The 20,716-nt window shown below is 44.9% G+C and overlaps 2 protein-coding genes across 2 annotated transcripts in view; both read right to left on the bottom strand.

The window, feature by feature from the left end:
- The window catches only part of LOC144698080 (uncharacterized), a 642,405-nt gene that overhangs the window by 234,635 nt on the left and 387,054 nt on the right, over positions 1-20,716 (bottom strand). The gene's annotated exons all lie outside the window — the stretch shown is intronic.
- The window catches only part of LOC144698077 (uncharacterized), a 79,341-nt gene that overhangs the window by 15,570 nt on the left and 43,055 nt on the right, over positions 1-20,716 (bottom strand). Inside the window, exons 4-6 of the mRNA XM_078570000.1 lie at positions 14,647-14,946; positions 2,296-2,362; positions 1,868-2,130 (exon numbers count right to left, since the gene is read on the bottom strand). Of these exons, the coding sequence (XP_078426126.1) occupies positions 1,868-2,130; positions 2,296-2,362; positions 14,647-14,946 (630 nt within the window). The remainder of the gene's footprint in view (positions 1-1,867; positions 2,131-2,295; positions 2,363-14,646; positions 14,947-20,716) is intronic.

The following is a 20,716-nucleotide window of genomic DNA, read 5'->3' as shown; positions in this document are numbered from 1 at the left end:
ACAGATTTTTTCTCTCTCCACATATACTGTTAGGCCTGCTGAGTTTTTCCAGCATTTTCTGTTTTTGTTTCAGGCTTCCAGCATCCGCAGTATTTTGCTTTTACTTTAAAGTTGTGAAGTCACCTGAGCCAAGTGAGATGCACCCAAGGGAGAAATAAGAGTGGAAGTTACAGAGGCATTGACCATAATATATCATTGTGCCTTAGACTCAGGTGCCGAAGGACTAGAAAATTGCAAACGTTCCACCCTTGTTCAAAAATAGGTGTAAGGATAAGCCCAGAAACTGCAGGCCAGTTAGTTTAACTTCAGTGGTGGGAAACTTCGAGAAATTATAATTTGGACGAAGTTAACACTCACATGGACAAATGGAGGTTAATTAAGGGAAGACACCATGGACTTCTTATGGGAAAATAATGTTTTATTAACTTCCTGGAGTTTTTTGAAGAGGTAACAGAGAGGGTTGATGAGGGCAATGCTGTTGATGTGGTGTACATGGACTTTCAAAAGGCGTTTGGTACAGGGCTGCACAACAGACTTTTACGCAAAGTTATAGCTCATGGAATAAATGGGACAGTAGCCACATGGATACGGAATTGGCTCAGTGGAAGGAAACAGAAAGTAGTGGTTAATGGATGTTTTTCAGGCTGGTGCAAGGTTTGTAATGGTGTTCCCCAGGGGTCAGTGTTGGTACTCGGGCATTCCCTGATATATATTAATGACCTAGATCTTGATGTAAAGGGAAACATTTCAAAGTTTTCAGAAGATGCAAAACGTTGAAGCATTGAGAACAGTGATGAGGACAGTGCAGAACTTCAAAAAGAAATCGACAAGTTGGTGGAATAGGGCAATCGTGTGGAAGATGAAGTTCAATGCAGAGAAATGTGAGGTGATACATCTTGGTAGAAAGAACATGAAGGGCAACATAAATTAAGGGGCACAACTCCAAACGGGTTGAAGGAGAAAGGAACCTGGGTGTATATGCCCATAAGTCATTGAAAGTGGCAGGAGAGTCATTGAGAGGGTGTTTATTAAAATATACAGTATCCTGGGATTACTCATAGGGGCATAGAGTACAAGAGCAAGGAGGTTATGTTGAATTTATATAAGTCACTAATTTGGCCTCAGGTGGTTTATTGCATCCATTTCTGGGCACCGCACTTCAGGAAGGATGTGAATGCATTGGAGAGGGCACTGTAAAGATTCGCAAGCCTGGCTCCTGGGAGGAAGAACAGTGCTGAGGAAAGTGAATTGGAGAAATCAGGACTGTTTTCATTAGAGAAAATAAAGTTTAGAGGAGATTTGATAGATGTTTTCAAGTGGGGGCTGGACAGAGCAGATAAGGAGAAACTGTTTCCACCGATCAAAGGACTGAGAACAGTTTTAAAGTGATCAGTAAAAGAATCAACAATGATATGAGGAAAAGCTTTTCACGCAGGGTCTGGAATGTTTTTTGTGGGAGTGTGGTGGAGGCAGGTCCAGTTGAAGCATTCAGGAGGAAATTAGGCTGTTATCTGAAAAGGAAAAATGTACAGGTTTATGGTGAAAAGGCAGAAGAATAGGACTGGGTGAATTGCTCATTTGGAGAGCCAGTGCAGACACGATGGTCCAAATAGCCTCCTTCAGCACCAAACCAAATCAGTGATGCGGTAAAAATTGATAATATTCGATAAAAATAAAAATTGAATTGAATGTGTTAGAGATATCAAAACGACTCAATACACTGTGTTTAATGCAAAACTGATTTATTTGAATTACATACAGAATCTGTAACTAGGCTGGAGTTTATTAACATCAGCAGAAACACACTTCAATGAATATGCTTCGGACAAAAATATCATTGGCAACTAAATCCAACAAGAGCAGTTACTTGTGAACTCGCTGGTGTCTCACTAGACTTGATAAGGGTACAAATCCCTTCCCACACTCGGAGCAGGTGAATGGTCTCTCCCTGGTGTGAACTCGCTGGTGTTGTAAAAGATGGAATGACTGAGTGAATCCCTTCCCACACTCGGAGCAGGTAAATGTTCTCTCCCCAGTATGAAACCGCTGGTGTCTAAGTAGATAGAATGACTGAGTGAATCCCTTCCCACAATCAGAACAGGTAAATGGTCTCTCCCCAGCGTGAACTCGCTGGTGTCTCAGTCGGTTGGATGAATCAGAAAATCCCTTTTTACACACTATGCAGGAAAACGGTCTTTCCCCAATGTGAACTCGCTGATGCTTCAGTCGGGAGAATGAATAAGTAAATCTCTTCTTGCACACAGAGCAGGTAAATGGTCTCTCCCCAGTGTGAACTTGCTGGTGTCTCAGCAGGCTGGATGACTGAGTGAATCCCTTCCCACACTCGGAGCAGGTGAATGGCCTCTCTGCAGTGTTAGTGAGCTGATGAATTTCCAGCTGGGATGGGTAATTGAATCCCTTCCCACAGACCCCACATTTCCATGGATTCTCTCCAGTGTGACTGCGGCTGTGGTTCGACAGGGCAGATGATTGGCTGAAGCCTCGTTCACACACAGAGCATGTGTACGGTTTCTCCCCACTGTGAACAGGGCTCTTAAAATCCATATTTAAAATACGATGATTTGTGGGTTACGATAAATTGGGTGACACCATCAGATCCTGACGTTATGTTGGCTTTGAGATTACGGACTGCAAACCCTGTGAAAATAGTTTAAAACAGGCAAAAGGGAGTGAGAGAGAACCCACAAAAACACAAAGGCAGGGTGTGAAATTGAGCAGTATGTGTGGGGCCGGCACAAGGAAAAAGTGACCACGAAAGCTGCTGCATTGTCATAAAAACTCAACTGGTTCACCAATATCCTTCTGGGAAGGGAACCTTCCACCCAGTCTGGGCCCACTCAACTCTACCAGAACTTTGGAAGAATCTCCCAATCCCTCATCCTCCACCCCTTAGAAGGACCAGGGTAGCAGGTAAATCACCTCCAAGTCACACGCTGCCCTGACTTGCCCGACATCCAGTGCTGGATGAACAGGAATTTCCTCCATTTAAATGTTGGGAAGACTGAAGTCATTATCTTCAGTCTCTGCTACAAACTCCACTCCCTAACCATCAATACCATCCATCTCTCTTGCAACTTACGAGGCTGAACCAGACTGTTCACAATCTTGGTGTCATATTTTCACCCCAAGCTGAGCTTCTGACTTCGTATTGCGAAGACCATCTCTTTCCACCTCAGTAACTTCACTCCTGCCTCAGCCCATCTGCTGCTGAAAGTCATCAATTCCTTTGTTACCACCAAACTGGACCATTCCGAGCCAGCCACATAAACAATGGGGGTCATTTAAAACTCTGTTTCCCGTGTCTTTGCTCGCAGTAAGTCTCGATCATCCAACACCTCTGTGCTCAGTGTGCTACATAGGCTCTTCGTTAAGCAGCACCTCAATGTTCAAATTCTCATCCTTGTTTTCAAATCCTTCAGTGACCTCGTCCCTCACTATCTCTATCATATCCTCCAATCTCCATCCCTCCCAGATATATGGGCTCATCTAATTCAGGCCTGTTGAGCATTCCTGATTTTAATTGACTCACTATTGGTGACCGAGCCTTCAGCTGCCCGGGCCATAAGCTCTGTCATTCCCTACTTAGACATCTCTGCCTCTCTCTCTTATCCTTTCAGACTCTCTTGAAATCCTACCTCTTTGATCAGGCTATTGATCATTTGCCCTGATATCTCCTCATGTGCTTCAGTGTTAAATATTCCAGTATAATATTCCAGCGAAATACTTTGGAACGTTTTATTCCAATCAGTGTGCTACATAAATGCAACTTGTTGTTGTTGATTTGGACATTTATCATCGCTCAGTGAAAATCCTGTAACTCCTTACCAATCAGCATTGTGGGAGCACCTTCATCACAGTGACTGCAGCGATTCAGGAAGAAGGCCCACCAACACCTGACCAACAGACAACTGGGGATTGACAATATCTGCTGGTCTTGTTAGTGACACCAAATACCAAGAATGGAGTTAACAAAAAAAATCTCGGATAAAACGGGACCGCAGAAATACTTGTTACTAAAACAACACTCTTAAATTGAATGGACAGTGTCTGTTTGTCAAACTGATCTCCCCCAGGATCTACCTCCCTTGACAGTCTCACACTGGAAATTGCTGGGTCCGACTGGGTTGCAAACTCCTCGGGGTTAAACCCAGCAGTTTCTCCTCCATCACAAAACTGATGCAACAAAAAAAGTCCCCTATCCAACACCCACCCTAATTCAAACCGGCTCCTAATTGGCCTGTCTGTGTTTCGAGACTCGCTTCTAAAAAACAATACACGAAAGCAAAGCTCTGCAAGGCTGGATCAGAAATTAAGAGATAAAATATTTTAAATATCCAGCAGATCAGACAGTATGAACAGATAAAGAAACATAAATTGGGGCTCAGGTCGCTGACCTGCCTTCAGGCTGCACGATAACTTTCGGCGACGGCCGCCGACTAATGGCGGGAAGTGTTCCCACAATGCTATGCGCCCTAGAAACCGCTCTAACTAAAAGTTGTTAATTTCCTGATCGAAGGCCGATTACCGCAATCGGCAGGTGGCAACTTTGGCGCCGGGAGAGTCAAGGAGGTGAAGAACTGCAGCAAAATACCGGAGGACAATCACCCGCCACTATTACAGAACAAGAAGCCGCGCATCTGCGCTTGCGCACCCACATCAGGGCCGGGACTAACAACTGTCCCGCATCCAGAATCACCGGGACCTGCAGCCTGGAACTGGGAGTGGGAGAAGCGGGAAAAATCAGGAAAAACAATATAATCCAACACTCACAACAACCTCCAAACCACCTCCATTCCCGGGATAGTGAGACAGAGTTTAGAAACACTCACCAACACGATTCCAGTCAAACTTCCACGAGGAGAGGGGGAGCAGTGACTGTGCCTGCTCTGATATAGCCCCAGACCTGTCACTCAAACCCCCAACTCCGCCCAGTTCACAGCTCAACCTACCAGCTTGCAGCTTCCTGCACCTTGACCCCGCCCGGCCCAGGTGTGGGACAGTCCAAGGTGAGTCATTTGTGTTATCAGGACAGTGGGGGAGGGGTGAGCTCCAGCCCTGTGCTGTGTCCCAAATGGTTCCATCACCCCCTCCCCCAGGGCCCACTAAACACTGAATGCAGACGGCTGATGGACCTTGGGGATCCTCACTGGCCTGCACAGGTACATTATGCTGCTCCCCACCCCCGATACACTCTGTAAACAAGTTGTTTTTCTTTTTTTCTGCTGCCCCTTCACGTAAACATCTTGTTTCATACAAGTTTTGTTTGAGACTTGTTCAGGGCTTTGGGGCAAAGGCAGGGACGTGGCATTGGGTAAATTGTCCCTTCAGAGGCCTAATACAGACACGACTGGCTGAATGGCCTCCTTTTGCTGCAACTATTCTATGATTCTCTGACTTGTCTCCATCCCGCTGCTCCACTCAAAGTGATTCCCACCTTCTGCTTTTGTCCCTGGATCCCTGTTTAACCAAGTAATTATCTCTGCCCTCATTTGTTCCTTATTTCTTTGAGTCCTAGTTTTCCTTTCTTATTTCTCCCATTTGCTTCAGGTGCATTCAGACTGTTGTTATCGTGCCATTCACACCTAATCTAGAAACAGCTTTTATGTTTTTAATTGTCCCATTACCACTCCCTTTGACCTTGCATTATGAAGCCTTTTGTCAGTTAATCTCTCTCGCCCTGCAGCCTTTCATAGACCTTCCCTTCTGTTCCTCTTCCACCTTTCAATGGCTCACAGACCTGAAACGTTAATTGTGTTTCTCTCTCTACAGATTCCTCCAGACCTGCTGATTGTTTCCAGTTTTTAATCTTTTCATTTCATATTTTAAGCATTGCAGTAATTTTCGTTTCTCCATTCCAAGCACTCTACATGACATTATTAATAATTCAATTCAGTTATTCATAAATTAATTTATCTGTACTTTATGTCTTGAAAACTGATTATTTATTGAGCTATTTATCAGTTATTAGTGTCTTTAAATGTTACAATTTCACAACTTTTCACGATTTCCCCACACTTTCTGGCACTAATATTAAATCCTTAGTAATCTTAAATGGAAGGGTCAGCCCAGCATTGACAGACCAGTCAGTTTAACATCTTGTGTGGGAAAGCATTTAGAAGCGGCAATTCAGGTTAAAATTAGGTCACTTGTACAATTTGTTCAGGACAATCGCATTGAACTAAATTTCTTGAGTTTTTGATAAGGCAACAGAGAATGTTGATGAGGGTAACACGGTTGATGTGCACATGAACTGCTAAACGGCATTTGATACAGTGCCAAGTAACAGGCATGTCAGCAGAGTTAAAATCCATCGGGCAGAGGCAGCATTGGCTGTGTGACAGGCAACAACATGCATGGTGAACGGTTGCTTTTTCAAATTGAGGAAAAGTATACAGTGGGATCACAAGGGGTCGGTGGTCAGACCACTGATTTCTTGATATATATTAATGATCTCGACTTGTGTGTGCAGGGCTGCATTTCAAAATTTGCAAACAACACCAAATTTTCAAGTTGTGTTTACAGTGGGGAGGATGGTGATAAACCTCAAGAGGACATAGACACGATGGTGGAATGGGCAGACAGGTGGCAGATAAAATTTCTTTCAGAGAGGTGTGAAGTGATTCATTTTGGTAGGAAGAGCAAGAAGTGGCAATATAAAATAAAGGATACAAGTGTAAAAAGGTGCAGGAGCAGCGTAATCTGGGGCTTTATGTGCACAAATCATTGAAGATGGCGGGGCAGGCTGAGAAAGCAGTGAATAAAGCATGTGGAATCCTGGGCTTTATGAATACGGGAATAAAGTGCAAAATCAACCAAGTTAGAATAAACCTGAATAAAACACTGCTTTGGACCCAACTGCAGCATTGTGTCCAATTCTGAGCTTTAGGAAGAATGTGAGAGTGTGCAGGAAAGATTCACAAGAGATCGGAACTTCAATTAGGCGAGGTGAAGTTGGTTTGTTATCCTTGGAAGGGGAACGGTTCCCTTGTACCTTTTCTGGACCCTCTGTCTTCACTTCCTTCCGAAATTGTAGCCATTCAGTGGCGGTGATGTTAAAAACTTTCTTTCATGGAATGTGGGCAGGGACAGCATTTGTTGCCCTTGAAGCAAGTGCTTGCCACACCATTTCACTATTAAGCGTAACCACATTTCGGTGTGGCTCTGGAGTCACATGTAAGACCAGGTAAGGACAGCAGATTTCCTTCCCAAAAGGGCATTAGTGAACCAGGTCGGTTTTTATGACAATCGACAATGGCTGAATCGTCGCCCTTATTGAGACTCGCTTTCAATTCCAGATTTAATAATTGATTTTTAATCCCACCAGCTGCTGTGGTGGGATTTGAACCCCTGTCCCTAGAGCATCAAGCTGGTTTTCTGGATTATTAGTCCAGTAACATTCCCACTGTGGCACCGTCTCCCCTAATATATAATTTTATTTATTTGTAGCCAACAGTTGAGTATTTGTCAGTATTTTGTTCCATGTGGTTTCTATTCTGAGTTTCAGACAGTTTCTGTGCCAAGTGGACGAGGTGTTTAAAGTTCATTCATTTGCCCCTTTTCCATCTCCAGGTCCGGGAAAGACACAGAGAATAATGTCCCCTCATTAAGTATCTATTGACGAGACTGAGATGGACAATTCCCACTCCCCATCTTTCCGGTGGATAATGGATGTTCTGTCACATTCAGGTTTCTCTATAATTTCATCTCTAATTTTATTTAGTTTTTTTATTTTTATCCCCGAGACCCTGACCCAGGATAACGGCCGCCATCTTTTTTCAGGAGGTAGTAGGGCGCATGCGCGGCCATCTTGTTCCTGCAACAGTGAGTGGGCGGGGCTCCACGGTCCCGTTGCCCAACAGGGTCCTGGTGCCCGGGGAAATGCAAATGGTAGACGGGGGGACAGGGTTTTAAGCAGCTTTACCCACTCCCAGGCTGCAGGTGATGTTTGCGGCCTAGAGGAGTCCATGGGCCATGTATATGTTCAGAGTGAGAGGCTGCAGCCCCTATGGGGCTGATTCGCAGACTTTGGTGACACTTCAGCCCCACAATCCTAATCTCTGGTTGCCCAGTGTGGGAGGGATGGGGAGAGGGGCTGCGGTAAGACAGCGAATCTTTTCCTGTAACTGTTCATGTGCCTGTTTAAAACAGGAATTTGTAGATCCAGGATGGGTGACACACATGGGGGTGGTTATACTGGCTGCCGATCTCTCTTCCGTGGTCTTGTCCGTGCCCTGGTGTCCCTGGAGAGGGAACATGCGGTGTCCACCGGTAAGCTTGACACCTTCCACATCCAGTGGGCACCTGAGGGTACAGAGTGTCTCACAGGCACTGGAAACAACGTCCTTGTTTAGTTATTAAGATTTCCTTTGCTTTTATTGGGACTTTGTTGCTGATTTGAACTTCTTTCAGTTTGATTGGACCATATGTTTGGGGAAAGAATGTTCCAAAGAAACTCGAATTTTCTGTTTTGAATTTCTATCCTGTACTTACAGTGATGGTTTTTGTAAACTCCTTTTACAGGGTACAAGAGGGAGATGATTTGCAGATAGGACACTAAAACCAAATATCAGATCAAGATCTGACAATGTCACTCGATTAACCAGGAAACAAAAAAACATAGAAAATAGGAGCAGGAGTAGGCCATTCGGCCCTTCGATCCTGCTCCGCCATTCATTATGATCATGGCCGATCATCCAACTCAATAGCCTGCTCCCGCTTTCTCCCCATATCCTTTGATCCCTTTCGCCCCAAGAGCGATATCTAACTCATTCTTGAAAACATACTATGTTTTGGCCTCAACTACTATCTGTGGTAACGAATTCCACAGGCTCACCACTCTCTGGGTGAAGAAATTTCTCCTCATCTCAGTCCTAAATGGTCTACCCTGTATCGTTAGGCTGTGACCCCTGGTTCTGGACTCCCCCACCATTGGGAAAACTTTTTCCTGCATCTATCCTGTCTAGTCCTGATAGAATTTTCTCGATTTCCATGAGATCCCCCCTCATTCTTCTGAACTCCAGTGAATATAATCCTAAACGACTCAATCTCTCCTCATATGTCAGTCCTGCCATCCCAGGAATCAGTCTGGTAAACCTTCGCTGCACTCCCTCTATAGCAACAAAATCCTTCCTCAGACAAGGAGACCAAAGCTGCACACAATATTCCAGGTATGGTCTCACCAAGGCCCTGTATAATTGCAGCAAGACACCCCTGCTCCTGTACTCGAATCCTCTCGCTATGAAGGCCAACATACCATTTGCCTCCTTTACCGCCTGCAGCACCTGCATGCTTACCTTCAGCAACTGGTGTACGAGGACACCCAGGTCTCGTTGCACATTCCCCTCTCTCAATTTATAGCCATTCAGATAATAATCTGCCTTCCTGTTTTTGCTACCAAAGTGGATAACCTCACATTTATCCACATTATACTGCATCTGCCATGCATCTGCCCACTCACCCAGCTTGTCCAAATCACACTGAAGCATCTCTGCATCCTCCTCACAGCTCACCCTCCCACCCAGCTTTGTGTCATCTGCAAATTTGGAAATATTACATTTAATTCCCTCACCTAAATCATTAATAAATATTATGAAAGCTGGGGTCCCAGCACAGATCCCTGCGGTACCCCACTAGTAACTTCCTGCCATTCTGAAAAAGACCCGTTTATTCCTTCTCTTTGTTTCCTGTCTGGCAATCAGTTTTCTTTCCATCTCAATACACCATCCCCAATCCCATGTGCTCTAATTTTACACGCCAATCTCTTATGTGGGACGTTGTCGAAAGCCTTCTGAAAGTCCAAATAAACCACATCCACTGGCTCCCCCTCATCAACTCTACGAGTTACATCGTCGAAAAATTCCAGTAGATTTGTCAAGCATGATTTCCCTTTCGTAAATCCTTGTGGACTCTGTCCCATTCTGCCACTGTTTTCCAAGTGCTCAGCTACTGAATCTTTTATAATGGACTCTAGAATTTTCCCTACGACTGACGTCAGGCTGACTGGTCTATAATTCCCGACATTGGACTGAATAACATTGATCTTTGACTGTGGAAGGAGAAATATTTGTCTGTTCTGTCTGTGGGAAAAGATTTAAAACATCAGTGTGACTGGAAAACCACCGAGACACAGACACACCCGAGTGAAAGTGCTCCAGCGAACTGACTCTAGAAGGAGCTTTAACCTGTTACACCAACTGAAAAAAAACATTTCACCATTCACAGCAGGGAGAAGTATTCTGACTGTGGACAAGGATTCAACTGATCGTCCAACATGGAGAGACATAGGTCACCGACACCATGGAGAGACCACGGAAATGTGGGGACTGTGGGTTAGGATTCAGATCCCCATCTGAGCTGGAAACTCATCAGTGCACTCACACTGGGGAGAGGCCGTTCACCTGCACTGACTGTGGGAAGGGATTCACTCAGATAAGTACCCTCACTTCACATCAACTTGTTTACTCTGACAAGAGACCTTTTAAATGTTCTGACTGTGAAAATTGCTTTAATAGCAGAAAGATTCTGCTGACATATCAGCGAGTTCACACTGGGCAGAAACCATTCAACTGCTCCAAATGTGGGAAGAGATTCACTCAACTAAACCAGCTCACTTCACATCAATGTGTTCACTCTGAAAAGAGACCTTTTAAATGTACCGACTGTGTGAAAAGCTATAAAAGCAAAATGGATCTGCTGACACACCAGCGAGTTCACACTGGAGAAAGGCCATTGACCTGGTCCGTGTGTGGGAAGGGGTTCATTCACCCATCCCTCCGGCTAAAACACCAGCGAGTTCACACTGGAGAGAGACTGTTCAACTGCTCCATGTGTGGGAAGGGATTTATTCACCCACCCCTCCGGCTGACACACCAGCGAGTTCACACTGGAGAGAGACTGTTCACCTGCTCCGTGTGTGGGAAGGGATTCAGTCATTCATCCACCCTGCAGACACACCAGTGTATTCACAAGTGACTCCCAGTGTTGGACTCTGCTGTTAATCACATCCAGGACTGAACAATGCTCTGTCCGACAGCTGGCGTTTGTTTCTGCTGATGTTAATAATCCCTGTAACTGGGCTGGAGTTTAATATTCTGGATAAAGTTTAAATAAATCAGCTTTGTGTCAGACATTGTCGACATATTAGTAGAGGCATTGAATGCAAGAGCAGGGACGTTTTGATGGAGCAGTATAAAGAATTAGTTAGGCCACATTTGGAGTAGTCTGTGCAGTTCTGTTTGCCACACTACAGGAAGGACGTGAATGCACTGGAGAGGGTGCAGAGGAGATTCACTCAGGATGTTGTCTGCGCTGGAACATTTCAGCTATGAAGAGAGACTAGATAGCCTGGGGTTGTTTTCCTCAGAGCAGAGAAGGCTGAGGGGGGACCTGATAGAGGTGCACAAAATTATGAGGGGCATAGATAGGGTGGATAGGAAGAATTTTTTCTCTTTAGTGGAGGGGTCAATACTCAGGGGGTATAGATTTAAGCTAAGGGGCAGAAGGTTTCGAGGGGATTTGAGGATTTTCTTTTCACCCAGAGCGTGTGGGCTATCTGGAACCTGCCAGCAAAGCTTACATCCCGAGAATGAATTTTAAAAGAAAGACAACGCTTTCATCCCAGAAATCAACTGAGTGAACCTTCCCTGAAATGCTTCTAATACAACTCTATCCATCCTCAAGATTATCCCATAACTATGTTATCATAAGGTGCGAATGGTACGAGCTGGAACTTGGTCTTTGTTATTTTTCAATCCATTTGCTAACAGAATCTCCCCCTCCCATCCCCAGATTCAGACAATGATTAACTGAGACTCAGTCTCTAATGGCGGCCTTAAAAGTGGATAAATCTCCAGGCCCAGGTGAAATGTGGGACTCAGTGCCTGAGGGAGTGGTAGAGGGAGGAACCCTCACAACATTTAAAAAGTATTTAGATGAACACTTGAAACACCACATCTTACAGGGCTACGGGCCAAGTGGTGGAAAATGGATGAGAGGAGATGGGGTTTGATGACGAGCACTGCAAGAATTCACCAAGGCTCCTTCGACAGCACCATCCAAACCCATGATCACTACCATCTAGAAGGATAAGGGCAGCAGATAGATGGGAACACCACCACCTGGAAATTCCCCTCCAAGTCGCTCACCATCCTGATTTGGAAACATTTCTTCACTGTGGTTGGGTCAAAATCCTGGAACTCCCTTCCTAACAGCACTGTGTGTGTACCTACACCATATGGACTGCAGTGGTTCAAGAAGGCAGCTCACCACCACTTTCTCAAGGGCAACCACGGGTGGGCAATAAATGCTGGCCCAGCCAGCGAAGCCCATATCCCATGAATGAATAAAAAAAACAGAACATGAGTGATTATTGTGGCCATTAGAATGAAACAACGTTTTAAATTATCAATACAGTAAGACCTATTCCAGATAAAAATTGTCTCTCAAACATTCAGGAGAGAATTAACCATATTGAACATGTCAAAGTGAGTCAAATTAATATGAAGAAGGAAATAGAATCTGGATTTAGAAAATATCCACGAAATGGGTGTAGGTGAACAGGGCTGGAGAATCTTTAAAGTCTGTGCATGAACTTTTGTTTGAACCAGATGTAATTACAACATGTCAATAATTTAGAATTGTGTGGGATGATCGGCAGATGGGGAGAATGAATATAAGTCGATAGTTATCACATTTTAGTGGTAAAGTTTTGACATTTACTCTTGGTGGCAGCTCAAGGGTTTGTGTTGCTGATTCTGATCATTCTAGTAGCTTTAGTACGTTATCTACGGTTTGTCATCAAGAAATTAGGAAAAGAAGCTCGGAGCTTAGAAATAGTGAGGTTAGTCAGAAATCAGTTGTGAGAAGTCAATAAGGATATTCCCTTCTCAAGGTGGGGAGATCTGTGAGAAATAACTGTCTAATTAACCTTATGAAATCTTCAGAAATGTATTGAACATTACAAGAATAGCTCTCTCTCTCTCTCTCTCTCCCTTGTTTAGGAAGAAAGATTCCTGGCTTGATAAACATCGGACAATGTATCCCTATGATAACTCATAGGGATGGTCTCAGTCGTTACAGGATGGAATTTGTAGTAGTGATTGAAGACAATGGCTTTGGTCTTCCCAATTTTTAATTGAGGAAATTTCTGCTCATCCAGTATTGGGTGTGGGATAAGCACTTTGATACAGTACCAGGGGAGAGAGAGACAAAACTGAATAATATCAGCTGACATGGAGAAGTTGGGTGATCAGTAGTTCAGTGAGAGTGCAGCAGAAAGTGGGTCTCTTGGACAAGATGAGCAGTGAGATGGCATGAGGGAGATGGGAGAGAAACTGGAGAAAGATGTGAGTTCAGGGATCAGACAAGGGGGAATTTTAAAGGCAGTTTGTCCCGGTGGGCGAGTGGAAGGGAGGGAAGCAGCAGAGGCAGCTGATCGGATTGTCTCAATCTCAGTGACAAGAAAGCTCCATGGGTAGAATTTTGCCCTTGGCGTGCAGGCTCGGCGGGGGCGAGTGGGGCAGTCGGGAAGCTGACCGCTGCCTGCAATCAGGCCCAGAAGGCAATTTCATGCTGGGGGCCAATTAAGGCCTGCGCTGCATGAAACGTGAGCAGCAGTGCTCAGCGCTGCCTGTGTGGGCGGGGGGAGGAGTGCGAGCTGGGCGACTGTGACCTTTGTACATGCACGCGAGAGCGAGCTACATAATCTCCCTGAGGCAGAGAGCTGTCTCAGGGAGATGGAATGACTTGAAAAAAGAGATATTAAAGATTTTATACATGCTAAAAAACATGTCCCCTCATGTCACTCTGTCACATGAGCAGGGAGATGTTTTTAATTAATAAGATAAAAGCAAAATACTGCAGAGCCGTACTTCTTCATGGTCGGCATTCCTGGAAGAGAAGTGGCAGTGAATTAAATACGATAAAGCAAAATACTGCAAAATACTTTTGCAAAGAAGCAAAACTCTGTTTGTCTCTCCAGAGACGCTCTTGGACCTACTAAGTTTTTCCAACATTTTCTGTTTTTGTTTCATGCTTTTAATTCAAGTGTAAAATTTGATTTGCTTCAGGTAACCTCGTCCCGCCCGTGGATGAGGTTTCCTGAAAAAGGTAAAGGCCGCTTGGCCTTTTCGCCCGCCCGCCAACCATTAGGTTCGATGGGCAGCGTAAATTTGAATTTAAATAACTTCTTAGTGGCCTTACAGGCTTCTTATTTGTTGGTGACATATTGCGGGACTGCGCGATGACGTCGGGACGCTCGCCCACCCAGCATAATTTTCTGCCCCATGAGCTCCTCCCACTTGTTGTTGGAGGTGAGGATGGAGGAGACGGGGGTGAGGAAGAGCCCTTCAAAAGGAACTAACTTGTGTCTGAGATATTAAAAACACTTGATAGACGCTGAGTTTAACACAAAGCTGATTTATTTGACTTTTATCCAGGATATTACTCCCTATAACTGACCTGGAGTTTATTAACATCAGCAGAAAGAGACTCCAATGAACATGGTTCAGTCCTGGATGTGATTTCACAACAACATCCATTCAGTGTAGTTACTTGTGAACTCGCTGGTGTCTCTGTAAATGGTATAAGCAAGTGAATCCCTTCCCACACCCGGAACAGTTGAACGGCCTCTCCCCAGTGTGAACTCGCTGGTGTGTCAGCAGATTGGATGACTGAGTGAATCCCTTTCCACACTCGGAGCAGACGAACGGCCTCTTCCCAGTGTGAAATCGCTGGTGTGTCAGCAGGCTGGATGACTTAGTGAATCCCTTCCCACACTCGGAGCAGATGAACGGCCTCTCCCCAGTGTGAACCCGCTGGTGTGTCAGCAGGCTGGATGACTGAGTGAATCCCTTCCCACTCTCAGAGCAGGTGAACGGTCTCTCCCTAGTGTGAACTCGCTGGTGTACAGTGAGTTGAGATGACCACCTGAACCCAGTCCCACAGTGAGAGCACAAGAACGGTTTCTCGTCAGTGTGAATGCGTTGATGACACATCAGCGCCCCAGAGCTTTTATAGCATTTCCCGCAGTCTGGACATTGAAAGGGCCTCTCATCAGTGTGAACTCGCTGGTGTCTCAGCAGGCTGGATGAGGTAGTGGATCCCTTCCCACACTCAGAGCAGGTGAACGGCCTCTCCCCTGAGTGAGTTCGCTGGTGTCCTGGGAGATGAGATGAACATCTGAATCCAGTCCCACAGTGAGAGCACCTGAACGGTCGGTCGTCAGTGTGAACACGCTGATGACGCATCAGTTCCTCAGACCCTTTCCAGCACTTCCCACAGTCTGAACATTTAAAAGGCCTCTTATCAGTGTGAACTCGCTGGTGGGTCTTCAGGTTGGATGACTGACTGAATCCCTTCCCACACTGGGAGCAGATGAATGGCCTCTCCCCAGTGTGAGTGCGGTGATGAGTTTCCAGCTTAGACGGGTATCTGAATCCCTTCCCACAATCCCCACATTTCCACGGTATCTCCCTATTGTGAACAGTGCCTTTTCCTTCCATGTTCAAAATCCGATGATATTTAGGTTTCGATAGATCCTGATGTGATGTTTGGTTTCAGTTTCCTGACTGCAAATCCTCCCCTTCTAATACCCCGTGAAATTGATTTAAAACAGAAAAAAGGGAGTGAGAGAGAACCCACAAAAACACAAAGGCAGGTTGTGAAATTGAGCTGAATGAATCTGGGAATTTGTGGGGCCGGCACGAGAAAAAAGTGACCATGAAAACTGCTGGATTGTCATAAAAACTCAACTGGTTCACTAATGTACTTCAGGGAAGGGAACCTGCCACCCAGTCTCTGGCCTACAAGGGAGGAGAGGGAGATAGAAGTGGGAGAGGCAGGGTGTCAAGCGATACCTACAACATAACAAGAACTTTGACAAAGTCTCCAGAAACCTCAACCTCCACCACCTAAAGGAACAGGGTCGCAGGTGTATGTGAACACCATCATCTCCAAGATCCCTTCCTAGTCGCACATCATCCTGACTTGTCTGGATCAACAGAAATTTCCTCCATTTCAATATTGGGAAGTCTGAAGCCATTGTCTTCAGTCCCCGCTACAAACTCCACTCCCTGACCACCGGCTCCATCCCTCTCCCTGACAACTGTGTGAGGCTGAACCAGACATTCATAGGGACATAGGAGCAGGATTAGGCCCTTCAGCCCGTCGAGCCTGCCATTCAATCCGATCAAAGTCTTTTTCCCACACTATCCGCATAGCCCTGTATGTAATTGCTCAATCTGTCATCCATTCCTTTGTTCCCTCTAGACATAACTATCCTAAGAGACTCCCGGCCGGCCTCCCACATTCAACCTCCCTGTAATACAAAACTCTGCTTACTTGCACCAAGTCTTGTTCACCCATCACCCCTGTATCCACCAACTTACAAAGCCTCTGGGTTAAGGAGAACCTTAATTTTAAATTTCTCATCCTCGTTTTCAAATCCCTTCATGGTCTCTCCCTCCCTATCTCTGTAATCTCCTCCAGCCTCACAACCCTCCGAGATATCTACACTTTTCTAATTCCGACCTGCTCAGCATTCCTGATTTTAACTGCTCCACTTTTCGTGTCTCCCCCAACAGCTGCCAAGGCCAAAACCTCTGGGCCTTCCTCCCTAAACCTCTCCACCTCACTTTCCTCCTTTAAGGTAATCCATAAAACCTTCCTCTTTCAGTAAACTTTTATCCATCTGCCCTGATACCTCTTCATGTGGCTCAGTGTCAAATGTTGCTTTCTAACACTCCTGTGAAACACCTTGGTACGTTCCATTACACAATAGAATTAATGAATTACCATTTCAGGGCGGGCAGAATCTGATGGTCAACACAGGCGCTAAAGTGGAAGAGAAATGGACTGTAGCGCAGGAAAAACAATTCCTGAAAGATACTGTGGGAAGATAAAGCTAGTAAGCCAGCAGCACATGGCCAGGGCAGGCAGCAGTGGAAACCTCATTTAGACACAGTTGGCAGAAGGAACAGTAAAATCCTAAACATAGTTAAAGTACACCCGTAATTAGTGACAGAGAAAGTTAGAAAATGGCAGAGAGGTGATCAGGGAGGGCAGAGGATGAAAAAGAGCAATGGATGGACATGGATTCGGATCCACAGTAAAGGAACAACACCAGCCCCAGAGCCATGAAGCCATGAAACAGATAACAGAGCACAGCACTAAAAGCTCTCAACTGCAGATGAATAGTCAAAAATACTCAACTCTGAAACAATACAGTTTTTAAATTTAAAATTTCCTGCTTGATCCTGCAGCTGGAAAGATATCAGAAGCACTGGAATCAGAGAAAAATCTTCCAGCTGAGGAAATACCCAGGGAGCGGGGTGATGTCGCCGTGTAATTGTCGATGTGTGATGGTGTCACCATGTAATTGTCAATGTGTGATGGTGTCACACACACGGGCACAGAACATCTGGGTCTGTGCAAACCAGTGATCACCTTACTTTATGAAGGATGTGAGGGTCCTTGAGAGGGGGCAGAGGAGATTTACCAGAATGGGTCGAGGGATGAGGGATTTTAGTTGTAAGGTTAGTTTGGAGAAACTGGTGTTGTTCTCCTTGGAGCAAAGTAGGTTGAGGGGAGATTTTATGGAGGTGTATAAGTTTATGATAGGTTGAGATAAGGTACATAATGATGTTCACATTAGTTGATCATAAAAGGATTACAGACACAGATTTAAGATTTGAGGAAAGATCTGCAGGGCAGGGGGTGGGGTGGTGGTGGGGGAGTGAGGAAAAAAAAAATTACACAGTGAGTGATTGAGTGAGCTGGAACTCAATGCTCACAGTCAGAGGCTGATGAATCGAGTGACTCTGTTGGATCTTGATGTGATGTTTGGTTTCAGTTTCCCATCTGTAAATCCTTCCCATTTTACATCCTGTAAAAAGGAGATTATAAAAAAAATCCATCACTGTCAGTGCAGGATAGAAATTGCAAGAGATAAAAATTCCTCTTGGTTTGAGTTTGCTGTGTGTAAATTCTCCCCTTCTAACCCCCTGTAAAAGGAGTTTCCAAAATCCATCCCTGAGAGTTCAGGATAGAAATGCACAACATTCGCTCCTCCTGCTACCTGGACCAGGATAACCGCGCATGCGCCCTGCTACACAGCCGCTCCCCCGGGCCGAGCAGAGGGAGAGACCCAGCCATTTCCGGTCTGTTCACTGCAAACATGGGGCCGATAGTTTCTGATTAAGGCTCTGCGGCCTGCAACAAGTGTTTATGAAACCTCCCTGCCCACTCCGCTGGCTCCATTCCTCCCGCCCACCCACTAACTCTGTTGCTCTGCTGCTGTCGCCATTTGCCGACCCGCTCTCTGCTGCTCTGGTCACAAGACAGAACCACGCATGCGCAGGTAGGAGACAACAATGCGCATGTACAATAACACTACGCAATTTGCATGCGCCGAACGCCGAACTCTGTATCAGGCAGATAAAAACAAAAAGCTAAAAGCTACTGCGGATGCTGGAAATCCAAAACAAAATAAAAACAGAATTACCTGGAAAAACTCAGCAAGTCTGGCAGCATCGGCGGAGAAGAAATCAGTCAACGTTTCGAGCCCTCATGGCCCTTCAGCAGAACTGTATCAGGCATATTCTTTCCCGCTGTGAATGCTGGGTGACAGCTCCGCCATTAGAAGCCGATACTGTTTAATGATCCGATAATGACTGGAGATTTAGGGTCAACATATTAAATTATTATATCAATTGAGATAACAAAGTGCACATGCCTCTACCACACTTCTGTCCTGGGTGCAATTAACAACAGAACAAACCCTTACAGCTAGATGTCAATTCACTGGATTCTTTGCAGGTGAGGCAAAGAAATTATTTTTCTTTCCACACACTAAACATTTAAACTCCGTCTTGCCAGTAAGAATGTGCCTATTGCGGCTTAAATCTTTTGAACTTTTAAAGCCTCTGGTGACTGGTGACCAAACTTTGCACACAAGAACTACCAGAATTTTCTCCATCAGATGTGACTGCTGCTGTGTCAACTCATCAGATGATCAAGTGAATCATTTCCACATTTAGCTGGTGAATAATGTTTTCAACGTTTGACTTTACCCAGGAGTGTGCAGCTCAGACTTGGATCTCAAATTCTTCTGGAATTGTGTTCTACATTTTCATCCAAGGAAAAGAGAAAAACGATGCTGTAAATCTGAAATAAAAACATGACATTTTGGAATTCGAAACAGGACTGGTAACGTCAGCGGAGAGGGACATATTTTTCCTCTCAGGTGTGTGACTTTTCAGCAGGGTTGTACTGAGTCAGTGCACAGACCTGAAAACGTAACTCTGACTCTCAATCCACCGAAATTCCCAGATATTCCGAGTATTTCTATCATTTTCAGCCTTTATCTCTGGTCAAAGATTTTGCTTCTGAAATGAACGTTGGATTTATTGGTGACTAAGTTATATTGATTCTTGTCTATCCGCAAGTGGAAACATCTTCCAAACACTTTTCTAATATTAACAGCTTCGATCAAGTCATCCCTCACCCTGCTTTCCAGAGAAAACCTGTTTAACCTGTTCAATCGTTCTTGAATGTTATAACTTTTCAGTTCTGGCATCACTCCAGTAAATCTTTCTTGCAGCTTTTACAGGGCTTCTGGATAACCATAATGATATGGAGATGGAGCATCCCTTTCAAAATAGGCACTTTTATCATGAGCCTGTTGTGTACCTTCTTGCAGTACATCGACTGAACAACATAAACTCCTCCCAGCTCCGCTTTCTTCACATTGAAATCCAGTGTGAAAATATTAACAGTTTCAAAGCTTAACAAGGTGCACAAGATTGGAAGGAGAGTCTGGCTGTGGATAATTGACACTGTGCACATTATTGCAATCACTACCTCGGACAATCAGGAAAATGAGCTCCTGTCAACCCATCCCAACTCAAAGCCTCGTGTCTTACATTCCTTGTCCCTGCTTTCCAGGGAAAAATTGGGTTCGTGAACTGACTTTGCCTGCATCAAACAATTAATTGACCTGGGAGTTTAACGGGCACAGGGAGATGGAGGCGAGGCAGGGATAGAAGCAGAAACAGCTGCAGCATGGAAGCGTTTAGAATTTGACGTGTGTCAGTTACTTTCAGTGATGAATGTCTGCCGTGTGTTCCGTTGTCAGTTTCACAGGAGCCGCAGTGATGAGGTTGGTGGGTTTAGGAAATTGTAAGTTGTACATGAGCCGTTTGAACAGCAGGTCGAACACGTGCCAGCACAAATTTTATTTAGGGGTATGTATGCGGGTGTTTCATTTTTACAGGAAGGACGAGGAGGGACAGGGTCGATATAAATTGCTGTGGGAAAAAGGTGGGATTATGAAATTAGTTGAATTGCTCTTCCAGAGAGCCGACACGGACACGATGGGCCGAATTTACTCCTTTTCTGCTGTAGGCATTTATGATTTTATACCAACAATATTAAACTGTGCAGAGGACCAGTCATCGTGGCCGAGTGGTTAAGGCGTTGGAGTCCAAATCCATTGGGGTTTTCCGCTTCCCATTTTCCCTGGTTTTAACTCGCTGTCTACAGAGTTAATTATCAGTTAAATTGAATCTACTCCAACCAAACATTCGAGAGTTTTCATATTTCCGTTCATTCACGAAAACTGTCATGAAACTAGCACTGGAAAATAAAACAAACACAGAACCAGGTTGCTGTCATTCTTGATTCCCTAAAGGACATTAGT

Source organism: Cetorhinus maximus, chromosome 23 (genome assembly GCF_964194155.1).
Source record: "Cetorhinus maximus chromosome 23, sCetMax3.hap1.1, whole genome shotgun sequence".
In the NCBI taxonomy this organism is placed as follows: Eukaryota; Metazoa; Chordata; class Chondrichthyes; order Lamniformes; family Cetorhinidae; genus Cetorhinus; species Cetorhinus maximus.
The sequence above is the reverse complement of the archived record's forward strand: the minus strand, read 5'-3'. Positions and strand labels throughout refer to the sequence as shown.